Source organism: Pediculus humanus, genomic scaffold, assembly GCF_000006295.1.
Source record: "Pediculus humanus corporis 1103172107775 genomic scaffold, whole genome shotgun sequence".
NCBI classification, from domain to species: Eukaryota; Metazoa; Arthropoda; class Insecta; order Psocodea; family Pediculidae; genus Pediculus; species Pediculus humanus.
In genome coordinates, this window is record NW_002987371.1 from 858566 (window position 1) to 874082 (window position 15517).

Consider the following 15517-nt stretch of genomic DNA (forward strand, 5'->3'; position numbering starts at 1 on the left):
AGTATAATTTTAATGATAAAAAACTGAACAGGTTTAGTTTCGATTAAAAAAAAAATCAAATATTTTTACTGTTGTTCTATATATTTTATTTTTGTTTTAAATAAAAAAAAAACATTATTATTAGTAATTTGAAATGAATTTTTTTTTTTTATTATTCTTTTACAATCGTTAAGCATTTTTATAGTATATTAAATAAAAAAAAAAAAAAAAAACAAGAAATACGATATTATATTCTTATAATAATTATGGAATATTAGCAAGATAATCTTTGATATTAGCAGGTTCCAATCTTTTAAAACCGTTTGCATCACAAACTCCAACTTCTATATTGTCTGCTGTCATTTGCCCTTCGAAACCTTCTTTTAATGTTAATATAGCAGTATGTACAGCATCATCCAATTCTAAATCTTCACTGTATCTTTTTTCCAAAAAGGTTCTACCATTAATGAAATTTTTACCCATTGCTGTCGCCTTCCAAGCAAAATATGAACCGGAAGGATCACATTGAAATAAATGAGGTTTTTCTCCATCCCAACCGCAAATAAGCAAAGAAACACCAAATGGTCTCACACCTCCTGATTGAGTGTATTCTTGCATAACTGTTGCAACCCTAGGAACCAACTGAGCTGTCGGAATAGGTTCCTGATACGTTAAAAAATACTGTTGGGCCATTTTTCTAGCTTTACGAACAAGTAACCTGTAATCAGGGCCCATTCCACTGTAGACCATTCCTATCTGATCCGTTATTTTTTCTACTTTGTTCACACTGTGCTCATCATACAAAATTGATTTATGTTTATTTTCTGTAGCAATTACTACTCCATTAGAAGCTTTGATGCCCACGGACGGAGCTCCAGCCGCCACAGCTGCAAGGGCATATTCAATTTGAACAAGTTTTCCCGAAGGACTGAAATCAAATGTAAATTCATTAATAACATAAAGTATATTAAATGTAAATAAAGTAATATACTCAACAAAACACAAGCTCAAAATTTAATAATAAATAAATTTAAAATTATTTCTAAAACACTTTGTTTTAATTAAGTCAATGATTGACCGATGGAACGGAAAGTTGTAAACTTATATTTAAAAAAATTTTGGTACTTAATTAAATCTACCTAAAAGTAGTTAAAGAAAAACTGTATCTTTCCGACTCCATGATTACAAATCAACTTTAATAATGTGTTTACGATATTTGCTACTATTATAGGTAAGATGGTTGGAAAAGCATGAATCGCATATTGCGGTAAACAGAATTTTGCTACCGTAACGAAAAACCACAGAGGTCGATTCTCAGAGGTATTAATTAATTGAGCAGTTTATGTTTGCTGCGAATCATCTGAATTTAAAATTATTTTTTGAAAATGTCAGTTTATAAAAATAGCTTTTACTCTTCTTCGACAAATTTAAATTCGAGCGTTGGTTTTGACGATAATGAAGATTTCCGTACCAACTCATTTACTAAACGAACCCAAAAAAAGATTCCAAATAGTTACAGTAATTCAGTAAATACTAGAAGGTATTTAAATGTCAATTAATTCAAAAATACTTTTAAATTAAATAATTTATGATTTATTGTTATCGGTTTGTGTATTTATTTATTTAGAACTGACGAAGGAAATACAAGAAAAATGCGAGCGAAGCAAAAGCACAGCGCCTATCTATTTTGGATTTTAATTAGTTTATTATTTATTCTTGCTCTTGGCAATTTAATTTTAACTATTTCCATTCTCGGTGTTCTACGTCTTGGACAAGGAATGGAAAGTTTAGAATTAGTACCCGCTGAATCTGTAATAAAATTTTTTGGTCTCATAGATTTGGATAATATTTATAAGAGAGATGGAAAATTAGAAAGTTTTAACGATTTTCCAATGGAAGTAGAAGGAGATGAAGGAAATGTTTTTATAAGTATTCCAGAAAATGAAAAAGAAATAACTTCAACAATTAATTTTGATAAAAAACAAAAAATAATTAAAAATGTAGATTCGTTTATCGTGAGAAATCCATTGACAGGTAAAACAATTTTTTCGACTGATTTTCCAAATTTTGGTTTACCCAAAGGAGTTGGAAAACTGGATGTTGAATTAGTTTTAACTAAAAGAATCACCAGTGCTCTTGATAAAATCCTAGTTATAAAATCTGATTCATTTGTAAAACTCAAAGGGAGTGAAGGAATTCATATAGATGGCAAGGAAGTGATTTTTTCTGCTGACCAGGATATTTTTTTAAAAAGTGTTAATAAAAGTATAATACTTGATGGTCAAAATGGAGTTATCATAGATGTTAGAAATCTACCAATAGCTTCAGAAAAAAACCCTAGAACTTTTACACAGTATAAAATTTGTGTTTGTATGCCGGAAGGAAAATTATTTAGACTAGCAATCCCTCCTGGACAAAGTACTGTAATAAGTTGTAATAATATTGCAACATCATCATTTGATAATCCTTGCACAAATTAAAAACTTTTTTTTTTTTTTTTAATAGGTACTTTTATTTGCTTTTATCTAGTCATTAATATTTAGAAATTGTTTTTTAGTCATAAATATTTATTATTATGTTTTTTTATTGTTTTGTTAATTTCAATATTAATTTAAATGTTGTATTAATGTAATTTTATAATTTAATGAATGTATAAATTTAGTAATTTATAGTAGAATATTGTTATTGAATTTTAATGGAAACTTTTTTTTTTTTAAAATAAAAAATAGGCAAAATAAATTTATTTAATCAATTTTAATTAATACATGTTTATTTTTAGTTAGTTTTTTTTGCAAAATTCATCATCAAACACTGAGTATATTTTTGTCATTAAGCTATTCACAAAAAAAATTGCATTTTAAAAATTGTTTCCATACCAAAAATGACATGAATTACACTTAATATAAAGTTAAAACTTACTTGCGTATAATTTCTTATTAGACATTTCTGTACATTACAATGTACTCTGCATCAAGTACACAGAGAGTCCAATAATTTGTTTATTTTAAAAAGTGACACCAATTAAATAAATATGTATTTCTTTTTTTATTTTAAATTTAACCATCGGTGGTTTCCATTGCTTCTTCTCCACCCTCTGCTTCCATATCTTCATCTCCTTTTTTATCTGTAGGTTTTTCATAAGCTTTTTCTAAAGGTGAAACCACAACTCCATCCCACACTGACATGTCATTTATATTCATTCTTCCTTGATCCAAACTTAAAAGTTTTTTATAGCCACCATGAGCTAAAATTCTTAGTATAGTTTGAGCAGTTAAACAAATTAAATCTTGATTTTCAAGCGAGAGTGAAGTATGAACTCTAATGCTTCCACTTTCGCATGGATCCGTTATACCAGCTGAACCAGGAAGAAATAATCCTGCAGATAATAATTGTAAAACTCTCCTAAAAGCTACATTAATGGGTAATGTTTGACGAGTTGGATTATTCATAATCGAACTGTGAGCAAGGAGATCAATTTGCCACTGAGTAAGTGGTTGCAATCCTTCAAAACGATTTCTCAAATCTCTCAACAACCTTATGAGAACTTTAATAGATGAATGATGAGCATTTTCTTCCATCCATCTACTATGCCTTATGGCTGCATGATGATTATGCATTATTTGTGCATCTAAATGCAAATCAGGTTCTAATTTTCTTAAATTAGGTACAACAGTAGCGATTAAAATTTTAACAACTGCTGCATTACTACTAACATCAAAACCTTCTTCATTGAGAGTAAATGTTAAAAATTCTTTAGGATCTTGTTTTCTCAATTCATCATTCAACTTATGGCTTAGTGCTTCTACAGCTTCTTTAGTTGGTAATGTTTTGAGTATAACTACAATTTCTGCTACATTTTCCTTTGTCAGCATTGTTCCCTCTTTAAAAGGCCCTACTTGTCGTACTTCTTCAACTTGCTAAAAATTTAATTGAAATAATTAATAATAATACATTTTAATAATTAAATAAAAATATTCATGATTTTCTTTTAAATACATACACAAGATTCAAAAGACCCAGGAGCTACGACTAAATTATCCAAAACTCCTTGAATTTTGTTAACAAGATTTAAAATAGCAGTTTGATCTTGTGGCTTTGGTGTCAAATCTGAATTTCTTTGCATGAGTGCATTTGTAAAATTAGTATCATCCGGAAGTGGTTTGACTCTTGGGAAAGAACTTTCACACAAAACAAGATCAAAAGGATGTCTTGGAAGAAATGTTTTCGGTTTAAATGGTAGTCTTCCTCTATTTCTTAAATTCCCTCTACTTCTCATGATGCCAGGTTGAACCATTGTTTAACAAATTTTAAGGTATTTAATCACAAGATTAAAATATACAGTTAATAAATTTTAAATATGTATTTACTGAAATCAATACTGATATACTACTACTTAATCGTACAAAATGACCTTTTACAATTAGTATTTAATTCATACTAAAGAGAAAGTTGGTTAAATTATATAAACAGTTTTCACTTTAATTATTTTGAAAATAATTATTTAATAAATTCAACAAATAAAATATGAAATACACACACTTATACAACTCTGTGTTATGAAGTATTGTGAGAGTCAACCGGTAATCTAAAAGAAAAATAAATTATCTACATTAAAATAAATACTAAAATATATATTTAAAAAAAAAAAGTATTAAATCCAAAAATTTAAAGAAATATTTTATATTAAATACAAAACTTACAAACATTAAGGAGAAAGAAAAAAAAAAAAAACAAAATGAAATTATAAAAATTCTTTTAATGTATATTAAAAATGGCGTCTATCGAATTAATATATATATATATAAAACGATAAATTCGATATATCGAAAAACGAGAACCGGATACAGTAATTAGTAAGTAAGACATTCTAGCAAAAAGTTCCAAAGGATCCGTCAGTTTCAATTAGAATGTTTTAGAAGTAAAAAGACATGAAATTTTTAGTAAGTTGAGATTTTATTTTTTCTTATAAAACTTTTTTCATATTAAATTCATGATGGTTAACAATATAATAACATAAAATAATTTATTTAATTTATTTTCAGGTAATTTTAAGTTTTTGCTTTTTAACTCTTTTAAACAGGGGAAATTGTTTTTTGTCTCAAATTCCAACAGAAAAACTTGATGATGATAATGAAACTTTGTTGAAAAAAATTTCAGGTAATTATTTAAGAAAAAAAAAAAATACTGCATAAATTTTTCTTGGTTTTAACTTTTACAGTTGTCATTTTATATAAAAGTTTGATATTATATATATATAAATCAAAAAATAATTTTTTTACTAATTTGCAAAAAAAAATTTTTTTTTTTCTAAAACATTAAATTTAATAAATTAATAATTAATTATTACTTATTGTTACTGTAATTTTTTTGCAAATTGAAAATTCTATTTTTATTTTTAATAATAAAACTTTAACATTTAAAAAAAAAACCAAAAAATTTTTCAAATTTTAACTTGGCAAGATTAAATTTTTACAAAAATAATAATAATAATAATAATTTTTTTTGCCAATTTGTATTTGTCATTAATTTTTTTTTAGCTCACTATTTTCTATTAAACAACAAATAAATAAATAAATACATTTAAAAATAATAATAATAATGATATTTATAACAACATTAATTGTATCTATTTATTGTTTTAGACAGTAAGAAAACATTTTTAATCATGGCTTGTATATAAAAAAAAAAATTTTATTAATTTTTAAATTAATTAATATCAGACATTATTCTTTGTTCATATATATGTAGATTTTCAAAATCAAAGAAAAGAAAGAAAAAAAAACTTATTTAAATAAATCCAGAAAATTTATATGTTTATTTTTTTTGCCAGAAACAAAAAGAAAAAAGTAAATTTAAACTTTTCATAATTGTAACCTTGCCAAAGTTTTATATCATCATAATATAATAATAGAATAAAATATATTGAATCATTTTATTAAAGGGTATTTCAATTACAAAAAAAAAAAAAAAAAAAAAAAACAATTTAGTCTGCTTAGAAATAAAATTTAAAAAAATTTAATGATGAATGAGAAAATGGTAAAAAATTGGTTAAGGAAAACTATTATCATATTAAATATAATCATAGGACATATAACTAATGAGAAAATCATTATTATTATCATCACCTCTTATTATTTTCATCCATCAAAACTTCTTCTTTTTTATATTTTTAACATTAAAATTTTAATTTGAATTTAACTTGTTGTTAAAAAATTTGGTTTGATTGTTTTAATAAGTTAAAGTTCTAATTTTAAATTAATAATAATAATAATAATAATAGTTGTGAGATGTTACATAATAAATTTATGTTCACCTTTATTGTTTCAGGTTATATCTGTATCATTAGCTAAAATAAAAATAAAAATTATTATGTGCCAAAAAAAAAAAAAAAAGAAATATAATTTTTGGCACAAAAAGCTAACGTTATGTATTTATTTATTTATTTATTTATTTTTTATTTTTTGATCAACAGGAAAGTTCGATGAATTGGTCAAATATTTTGATAATCAACCAAGTTTATCGGTATTGTATGAAAATGTAAAAAATATTGATAAAAATTTACAAAAATATTCAAGTGTCAGCCATGATGATTTGGAATCACCATTGGAAAATTTATCAAGAAAATTATCAAGTTTGGAATCGAAACTTGATAATTTTTTAAATCCAGGTTTCTTAGGTAATTCAATTAAATCCCTGGAAAGGAAAATTGCTAAACTTCAATTCAGTTTGGATAGATCATTGGTAAAAAGTGAATATTATTCGATGAAACCATCTAGCGAGACTGCAAATTACGAAATGAATAATATTCTGTTGGAAATTGCATCGAAATTAAATACACTTTACGAAAAATCGGAAATGGATGATGATGTGACCATATTGGACAGACCGGAAGGAAGGAATTTGGGAAAATCATGTAAAATGCTTGCCGTTCCTTATAAAAGATTATTGTTCAGCGTTGATCATTTGCAAAAAGCAGTCAAAGATTTAGGAGAGAATAAAGGTAATGCTATCGGTGAAGAACTTAGAAATTCAGCCATGTCTGATATAAGAGATCGTTTGGAAAATATCCTCGATGAAATTCAACTTTTGAGACGAAGAAATGAGAAAAATATTAATGAAAATGAAAGGATTTTAAGACGAATCGATAAGAAACTCGATTCGGAACTTGAAGATGATGATGAAGATGATGAAAAGTTAAAAAAATCACTTAAAAAGTACATGGTCGAACAAAGACGTACCCTAGAGAAAAACCTTAAGAAAATGATCAAGAACAAGAATGATGATGATGATGATGATAGTGATGATGATTCTGATGATGATAATAAAGGAAATCGAAAAAAATCACGAAAAAATAATGATTCTGATGATGACGACGACGACGACGATGACGATGATGATAATGATAATGATAAGGACGATAGTAGTGACGATGACGATGACGATGATGATGATGATGAAGAAATAGTTTGTGACGATAGCGATGAAAATGGATCTAAAAGTTGTGAAAAGGAAAAAAAGAAAGCAAATTCAAGAAGGAAAAAGAAATCTAAATATGCTAATTTTTCGGATGTAGACGATGATTATGACAACGGTGATTTCGATGTGAAAAAAAATAAATATGGAAAGAAAAAAGTTAAGAAAAGTATAAAAGAATCTGTCATGGGTCATGATTTGTTCGACAATCTTATTGCTGATCAACCTTATGAAAGCCTTCCAATAAATTCACCTGTACTCCCACCAGAATCATCTCAAAAAAAAATCCCTGATGTAACTCCAAATTAATTAAAATTATGTGATTTTATTAAATTTAAAGTTTTTTTTTTTTTTCTTTTTTCTGATGAATTTTCTTTTTTGTTGTAATTTTTGGTTTCATTTTTAATAAATTTTTTTCTTTTTCTGTCAATTTCATTATGGATGTATTTATTAATATCTTTACATTATCTTTTCCTCTTTTTTTTTTGTAAATGAGTTTCAGTGACATACATTACAAAATAACTTTTTTATTATAATATTTTTTAAAAAAATAAATTATCTTTTAAATTAATTAAATTATTTCATATTAAAACAAATCGTTTTTTACGAAAAAAAAAAAAACCCGCGAAAATTGTCGCACCATTTTAAAATATGTCTGAAAATGGCGGGTCGAGGTCTTCTCACTTGTGTATAATAAATTATTAAATTCAGTTTTTGACTATTTGTTATGGATATTATTTTACAATTCAGTAATCATTGACTTTTTATACAATTTTAATTTTATACTATTAGTTTTCAAAATTTAGTTTTTTTCGATTAAAGAGTTTAAAATTTTAATTTTTCAAATTTTAACCGGTAATATTTCATAGGTTATGTAAATGGCACAAACATTTTTAAACGGTTTCTGCAAAGTTGTATCAAAGTGTTTCACGTCACAGTAATATATTCTTAATAAATTCATTTAATTAAATATTGACTTGATTTAAATTGTTTTATTAATTTTTATTTTAAAAAAAAAATTGAAATGGTTTCGAACAAGATGGATAACGTGACATCAGGCAACCCATTTAGGGCTCATTTAGAATCTTTAGAACAAGCAGGAAGGCTTGTTGAAAAGCATATAATAAATGATTCTGCATTTCCAAGATTATCACAACTAATGCAAATCAGCCCTAAATGTAAGACATATTCTTTTATTTTGTAATGAAGTTGCTTTTGTTAAATAAGTTTAGACCCTAACATAGATTTCACTATTTTTCAGGCTCGAAAACATGCAGTGGTTTAAATGATTATCATTATCCTAGCATGGATGTTCTCGCTCCTGGTATATCAAATTTAAAACAAGTAACTACTGTCAGCAAAGTACCACTTCCCCCTGAAGTAATGGAACACTTTGGTCGTATCCTTTTATTTAAAATTGAATTTTCAGTTACAAAATCATTTTTTTTTTTTTTTTTTTTTAATTTTGCAACTTTAAATTTTCTTTTGAATTTAAAACCAAATTATACTTTCCTTAATGAAAGTTTACAGATATGCAATGTCACTGTATGATGGGATTATTTCCAGAAATTCATAGAGCTTGGCTCACAGTCGATAGTGATATTTATATTTGGTCCTACGAACATGGGTAAGTTAACTTTATTTTTTTTTTATTTTTAATTTAAAAAAATCATAGTCAAATAAAATAAACAAATTTTAATTTTTTTAGGACTGATTTAGCTTATTTTGATGGTTTAAGTGAAGTTATTGTTAGTGTTGGCATTGTTAAACCGAAACCTGACGTATTTTATCAGTATATTAAGCACTTATTAATATTAACAACAACTGTGGAAATAGTTGTCTTGGGAGTTAAATTTAGTTCAACTAAACCAGATGGTCAGTTCAATACCTTTATAGATTAATTACAATTAATATTAATATTAAACAGAGATTTAATTTTTAGGACCTCTTGGAGCTTATGAGGAAATGTATCTTCTTCCTGAACCTATTTTTGTAGTTCCAACAGATGGAGTGAGTATCATAACCATTAACAGTTCGAATAATGGTAGGTTGTTTTTGGGAGGAAGAGATGGATCGTTATTTGAAATAGAATATAAGGTAGTACAAATTTTTAATTCTTCAAACAATGTATTAACAAAAATCATACATTGCAGTAAATTTATCTGTCGTTTTTTCTTTAAAGGCTGAAAGAAACTGGTTCGGAAAAAGATTTTCAAAAAAAAATCATTCAAGTCGATATTTATCTTATTTAGTTCCATCATTTATCAGTTCAATAGCTTATGGTGAAGATAATCCAATCATACAAATTTCAATTGATAACACTAGAAATATTTTATATACATTATCTGAAAAAGGTTCCATTGAAGTTTGGGATTTAGGTGAATCTGGTTTGGAAATGTCTATGGTTACAAGCATTTCTCAAGCTCACATTGTTCAGGCAGCAGTTCTTATTGTAAAGTAAGTTTTCTTAAAATTTTACTTCTTTTTACGTCTTATCGTTCGAAGAATAATAACATTATTATACTTTAATTCCAAAATTAATTATTAATTAATAACAATATTTAAATTTATGTAGAACTCTGGATGCAAAATGCTTTCGACCAGTTATACATATTTCTGCCTTGGAAATTTATGATTCGAAGCAATTAAATTTAGTGGCGGTTACAAAAACTGGAGTTCGTTTTTACTTTGCTACAAACACGATAACTCAGCCGGAAGCTCGTCCAAATAGATTAGTTCTTCGTCATGTTAGAATGCCTCCTGGATTTTCAGCAAATCCCTCATCTTACAAGCCTACAAATGCCACCAAAGCCTTATACAGCAGGGGTGGGTTTTATTTTTCTTTCCTACAAAAACTATTTGGAGTATTTTAATCATTTTTTTTTTAATTTATGATTGCAGGCAGTTTAGTTTTAATTACGTCGCCAGGTGGAGAACAAGACACTTTGTGGTGCCTTAGTAGCGATCCTTATCCTTATCAATCACATTTAATAGAAGTTCAAACAATATTACCATTAGATGGAAAAGTTTGGTCTGTGGCAGAGGTTAAAAATAACACTCCCTTTTTAGCGCAAAAACCATGTGAAAACTTACTTAATATTGATGAAGATCCTCCGTTAGTCGTTCGACAGCATATGGAACCCCCCAAAAAATTTGTTTTGTTAACTGCCCAGGTGAATTTAAAATTTTATAGGAATAAGAAATTTTAGAGAGTGAAAAAAAATTATAATTTTTTTACATATTTTATTCGCAGGGAGCACAAGTTATCACGAAACTTCGTCCAGTAGATTTACTTCGTCAAATTCTAATTGAAAGTAAAGGACCCGATTCAGAGGCTGTTCAATCATATTTTCAAGTTCAAAAGGAGGAACAAGCCTGTGCAACATGTCTTATTCTAGCATGTTTAGAAAGTCAGCAAAACATTCAAATTTCCGAATGGGCAACGAGAGCTTTTTTCCTGTACGGCAGTGAGCCTCAAGTTAGTCGGCCGATACCTAAAACTTCAAGTTCGCCAGTTTCTCCCGGAGTTCTTTATCAATATGGTGTGTGCAGTAAACTCTTAAAACGTAAAATTTTCATAATCATTTTGTATGAAAATTAAAATTTTAAACGAATTTATTTTAGGATTTAATCCAGGATTGGCATCGACTCCTCGAACTCTTTCTCCCGGAAGTCCCGTTCAAGAATCAACATCCGTATTATTTTCAGCCAAGCATAATGGGCTTTATCTGTACGTGAGCAGGATACTGAGACCCTTGTGGTCCGAAAGCATTGTTGCTAAAGTCGTGACTCCAACCAAACAACAATTTGTAAGATTTTCTCACGAAACTTTTACTCCTTTTTTATCTTTACTCAAAGTATTTTTTACTTAAAAAAAATTTTCTTTAATTGTTTCAGTTATGTAGCAAGGTTACAAGCGAAGAATGTGTTTGGGTTTTGGGTTATCTCCATTCGGTGAAATCATTTCTTGAAAAGAATTCACAATTCACCACGCATACTAGGTAATTATTATTATTATTATTATTTTGTACTCTTTTTCTGCAAACTATGATATATTACCGTATAATTGTTCCTTATTATCATTTTAAAAAAGTCACATTTCCTTTAATACTTCTTAAAATTCTAATTAAACACTTTTAACTTAAACTTAACGGTTTAAATTTAAATCTAAATTTAAACCGTTAAGTTTTTAAATTAGTTTTTAAAAAATCCGATAGATGGAATTCATTTAATATATATACTTACATTTACCTTTATGTTTAGCTTATGGAAAAACGGTTTAATTGAAATTACCTTACGGTAACCGATGCATTCAAATTTCATTTTGAAAATTATTTGGGGTTTTTTATTTATTTCAAACGAGTATTTCATGTAACGTTTATTTTTTTCCGTTAGGGAAATAGCAGACAATCGTCTTCAAAGAGAGAATTTCCGGTTTAATTTATTCGTATTTGAAATGATAAATTTCGCGGCGATTGCATTTTTCACATTCGGTTATATATATAGAGTGAACGACTGGTATCGAATGGAAGTGTGTGTGTCTTAGTGATGGCACTGCTGAACATTGATCGCTCCCACTTCAGGCAGATCTGCTCAGTTAAGGTGTAGTCACGTGGTTTACTTTAGCAGTTCAGGGACCTCCCGATGCTACAAATCGCACGGTGGATGGTCCCGAGGACTCCTCGATTGCCGCGATTCCAAATTGTTAGGCGTGAGGTTAATCGAACTTCCATATATCGGTACTACTGTGTGTAGTTTGCCAGTTTTTTTCCTTTTTTATTTTTTTTTGAATGCTCCTCTTGCCGAGGGGGGAGGGGGAGGGGGGCTTTATTACGATGCAATAAGAATGATATTTCCTTTTAATGTCTTCTCTGATAATTAATTTGAATTTTTCTTTTTGCAGCGCCGGATTATTGTCAAACGTCATGAAAAAAAATCCTTTGACTCCTCTTCATCCGGGATCACAAAAAAACATTCAGTTGGAAGCACAACTAGAAGAGAAAACTTCTCTTCTAGCATTAAAATCTTTCGTTTCACACTCTTGTGAAGTTTTAGGTTTGTGGAAAATCCTTTGCGAACATCAGTTTCACGTTATTGCGGACATGTTAGACGAGGTACGCTCCTGTGTTTTAATTTTTAATTAAATGTAAGACCCTTTCACTCATGTTACGATTTTACTCGTAGGAATTACAAAATCACCTACCGGAAGTTACGTTCAGAGAACTTTTCCTATCCGGATATCAACTGTGTTCATTATTCATAAGTAGTCTCATAAATAGGTACGAACAATACCTTTTTTTTTTTTTTATTTTTATTTTCGTTACTGGCGAATGAATTTTGCTAATAATTTTGATTTTCTTTTTAATTAGTTATCTCGGAGATAATGCATCCGTGGATTCGATAAGTTCAAAACTTCGAGAAGTTTGTCCGAATTTGTACAAAAACGAAGATGCCGCGTGTTCAAAAGCCAACGAAATGCTTTTGGCGGCCAAAAAAAGCGTACACGTGGATGAAAAGGAAGCCAAATTAAAAGCTGCTCTCGATGTAAAAAGAAAATGAATCCGCGTTGTGCTTACTTTTTGTTTAAAATTTTCTATTTAAATTTTTTTTTTTTTTTCTGTTTGTTCAGCTTTGTAAAGAAATAGTACCGCACATCGACTTGTCGCAAATATGTCAACAATTTGCATCGAATCAATTTTACGTCGGAATATTGCAAATATGTTTAGTATGTGCGAAAAAACAAGATCCGAAAAATGCGGCTTTGCACTGGTACAGGAATAACGAGCCCCCCGAAGATTTGGAGGGATTCGATGCTTACGTCACAAGGTTTAAAAAAAATTCTATTTGAAAATTAATTATTTAAAAAACGTGGTCGATTAGATTCACGAGAGAGATTTCGTTTGTTTTTTAGGATGAACACTTACAAACATTTAACAATTGTACTCGATCAATTACATAATTCAAGTATGACGTCGACAACAACAACAAATTTAACATTTAATCCGAATAATTCTTCATTTTGTCAAAACGAATCATTACCGTTTAAATATTCGGGAGCCATAGCGGAAGTGAGTTTAATTTTATTATAATTTGATCAGTCATTCATTTCTTCGCACGGGTAATTTTTTCTTTTTTCTTTTTTTTTTTTTTGGGTGCGTTCGAAGGCGCAAAGTCTCATTCAACTAGTTTTAGAATCGGACGACGAATTGCTTCACATCGCCGTCTACGAATGGATGATAAGCAAAGAATTGTACGGAGAACTCATATCGATAACGAATTCAAGTTTAGAAAGTTATTTGACGAGAACGATCGAAAGGAATCCAAATCAAATACACATATCCGATTTGTTGTGGAAATATTACGAGAAAAATTTAAATCATGCGGCCGCGGCTAAAATATTACACAAATTGGCCGTTGGAAAAGGGTAAAAAAAAAAAAAAAAAATACGGGAATAATAGATTATTAGGGAAGATGAATTGTAAAAGGGTGTGTTGTTATTATTACAGGCAAGGTTTAAGTTTATCCCAAAGGATCGGTTATCTTGCGAGAGCCGTCATGTGCATGAGAAGCGATAAAGTCGGGAGTGCTCCTCATCTCGGAGTTTTCTTGCAAGAGCTCGAAGACAAACGCGAAGTTGCTTTCATTCAGCAAATGGTATGGAATTCGAAAGGGTAAAAAATTTCCCGAATGTTTTTCCAAACTATTATTATTATTATTATTATTATTTTTTTTTTGCAGGTTTACGATGCCATATCCGACCTTCAAACGGCAAGTCCAGAAATAATAGAAGAAGCTAAAAATCGTCTCAATAACGAATTGTTCACTTGCACGGAATTGTACGAAGATTTTGCCGAACCTTTCAAATTGTGGGAATGCAATCTCGCTCTCGTACATTCCACGAGTCACAACGATCCACATTTGATCGAAGACATATGGAAGAACATTATAGAATCCGGTAAAAAAAAAAAATTTAATCGAATTGCAAAATTGCGGTACTTTGAATTTAAATTTCCAATGTTTGTTTCAGAGTTGTGTAAATACGGTGGAGAAAGCATGGATCAAAAATTTTCGGCTCTTTTAATCAAAATCAAAAGTTTAACGGAACAATACATTCAAAGTCCGAGATGTTTTCCATTGCAATTCATCGTGAGAACATTGGAAGTCATACGTTGCAAACATTCTCCATACGATAATCAAATATATCCAGTTTTAATATCCGCCGGAGTTTCCTATTCGAAATTATTACAAGTTTATCTCATGTAAGTTTGTGTTACCACGTGATGATAAGTTTACGAGGATAACTCACGAGCCTTCATTTTTTTTTTTTTTAAGGATAAACAACACGAGTGATAGAACTTGGTCTTTGGAAGGAAACGAATTTCACATAACGAGAACGATTGCGGAATTGTGTTCTTATTTTGCTGACACGCCATATATTGTACTCCCAGTCGAAAGGTAGAATTTTTTGTGAAATTTAATTTTAAAAAAATTAATAATCATTCAAAATGAAAAAAATTTTTTTTTTTTTTTTATTACGTAGGAGAGCTGCCGTAACAAAATCGAGAGACGTTATATCAAATTGTCTTTTGTCACTCTATGCAAAATCTCAAACTCAAGAATTAATAGATATTTTAAAAGGAGTCGAATCAAAGCTCAAAAGAATGGAAGGGCTGTCTTTATAAAAAAAAAAAAAAAAAAAAATAATTTTTTCTTAATAATCATTCATCATCATTATTCCTCGATATAATAAAATATAAAAAAAAGTTCCCCTTAATCTTGGGTAATTTTTTTTTTTTTTTTTTTTAACTATAAATGGAATGAGGTTTTTTTTTTTTTTTTTAGAATTAATAAATAATTAAGACTGTAAAAAATAATAATAATAATAATAATAATTTTTTTAAAAACCGATGGGTAGATAAAAAAAAGGGTGTAATAGAAATATCATTTATTGTGGCATAATTACATTGATGAGAACAAATCATAAATCTTTGTTTGATTGAAAAAAAAAAAAAGTATATTTAATAAAATATTTTTTTTGCTTTTTTATACATATGGTCATATTATT

General features: G+C 28.3%; 5 protein-coding genes across 5 annotated transcripts; 3 read left to right on the plus strand and 2 right to left on the minus strand.

The window, feature by feature from the left end:
• Positions 1 to 243: 243 nt before the first annotated feature.
• Phum_PHUM361340 (proteasome subunit alpha type, putative) lies at positions 244 to 1159 on the minus strand (the record flags this gene model as incomplete). The annotated part of the gene is made up of 2 exons (XM_002428006.1): positions 244 to 907; positions 1119 to 1159. 2 exons carry the CDS (start codon positions 1157 to 1159, stop codon positions 244 to 246), a joined length of 705 nt encoding a protein of 234 aa, XP_002428051.1.
• Positions 1160 to 1434: 275 nt separating this feature from the next.
• Positions 1435 to 2459, plus strand: Phum_PHUM361350 (beta-sarcoglycan, putative; the record flags this gene model as incomplete). The annotated part of the gene is made up of 2 exons (XM_002428007.1): positions 1435 to 1505; positions 1628 to 2459. The coding sequence occupies 2 exons, from the start codon at positions 1435 to 1437 to the stop codon at positions 2457 to 2459; spliced, it is 903 nt and encodes a 300-aa protein (XP_002428052.1).
• Positions 2460 to 3035: 576 nt separating this feature from the next.
• Positions 3036 to 4273, minus strand: Phum_PHUM361360 (interleukin enhancer binding factor, putative; the record flags this gene model as incomplete). Its single annotated transcript, XM_002428008.1, has 2 exons — positions 3036 to 3896; positions 3980 to 4273. The coding sequence occupies 2 exons, from the start codon at positions 4271 to 4273 to the stop codon at positions 3036 to 3038; spliced, it is 1155 nt and encodes a 384-aa protein (XP_002428053.1).
• A 2011-nt stretch (positions 4274 to 6284) lies between these two features.
• Positions 6285 to 8205, plus strand: Phum_PHUM361370 (uncharacterized protein; the record flags this gene model as incomplete). Its single annotated transcript, XM_002428009.1, has 4 exons — positions 6285 to 6306; positions 6452 to 7213; positions 7445 to 7746; positions 8164 to 8205. 4 exons carry the CDS (start codon positions 6285 to 6287, stop codon positions 8203 to 8205), a joined length of 1128 nt encoding a protein of 375 aa, XP_002428054.1.
• A 271-nt stretch (positions 8206 to 8476) lies between these two features.
• On the plus strand, positions 8477 to 15134 carry Phum_PHUM361380 (nuclear pore complex protein nup154, putative; the record flags this gene model as incomplete). The annotated part of the gene is made up of 22 exons (XM_002428010.1): positions 8477 to 8630; positions 8714 to 8851; positions 8983 to 9079; positions 9161 to 9327; positions 9395 to 9549; positions 9635 to 9909; positions 10028 to 10278; positions 10354 to 10625; positions 10706 to 10994; positions 11077 to 11261; positions 11350 to 11453; positions 12356 to 12566; positions 12637 to 12731; positions 12822 to 12996; positions 13082 to 13278; positions 13364 to 13520; positions 13617 to 13876; positions 13959 to 14106; positions 14191 to 14407; positions 14480 to 14711; positions 14785 to 14907; positions 14993 to 15134. 22 exons carry the CDS (start codon positions 8477 to 8479, stop codon positions 15132 to 15134), a joined length of 4044 nt encoding a protein of 1347 aa, XP_002428055.1.
• Positions 15135 to 15517: the final 383 nt, after the last annotated feature.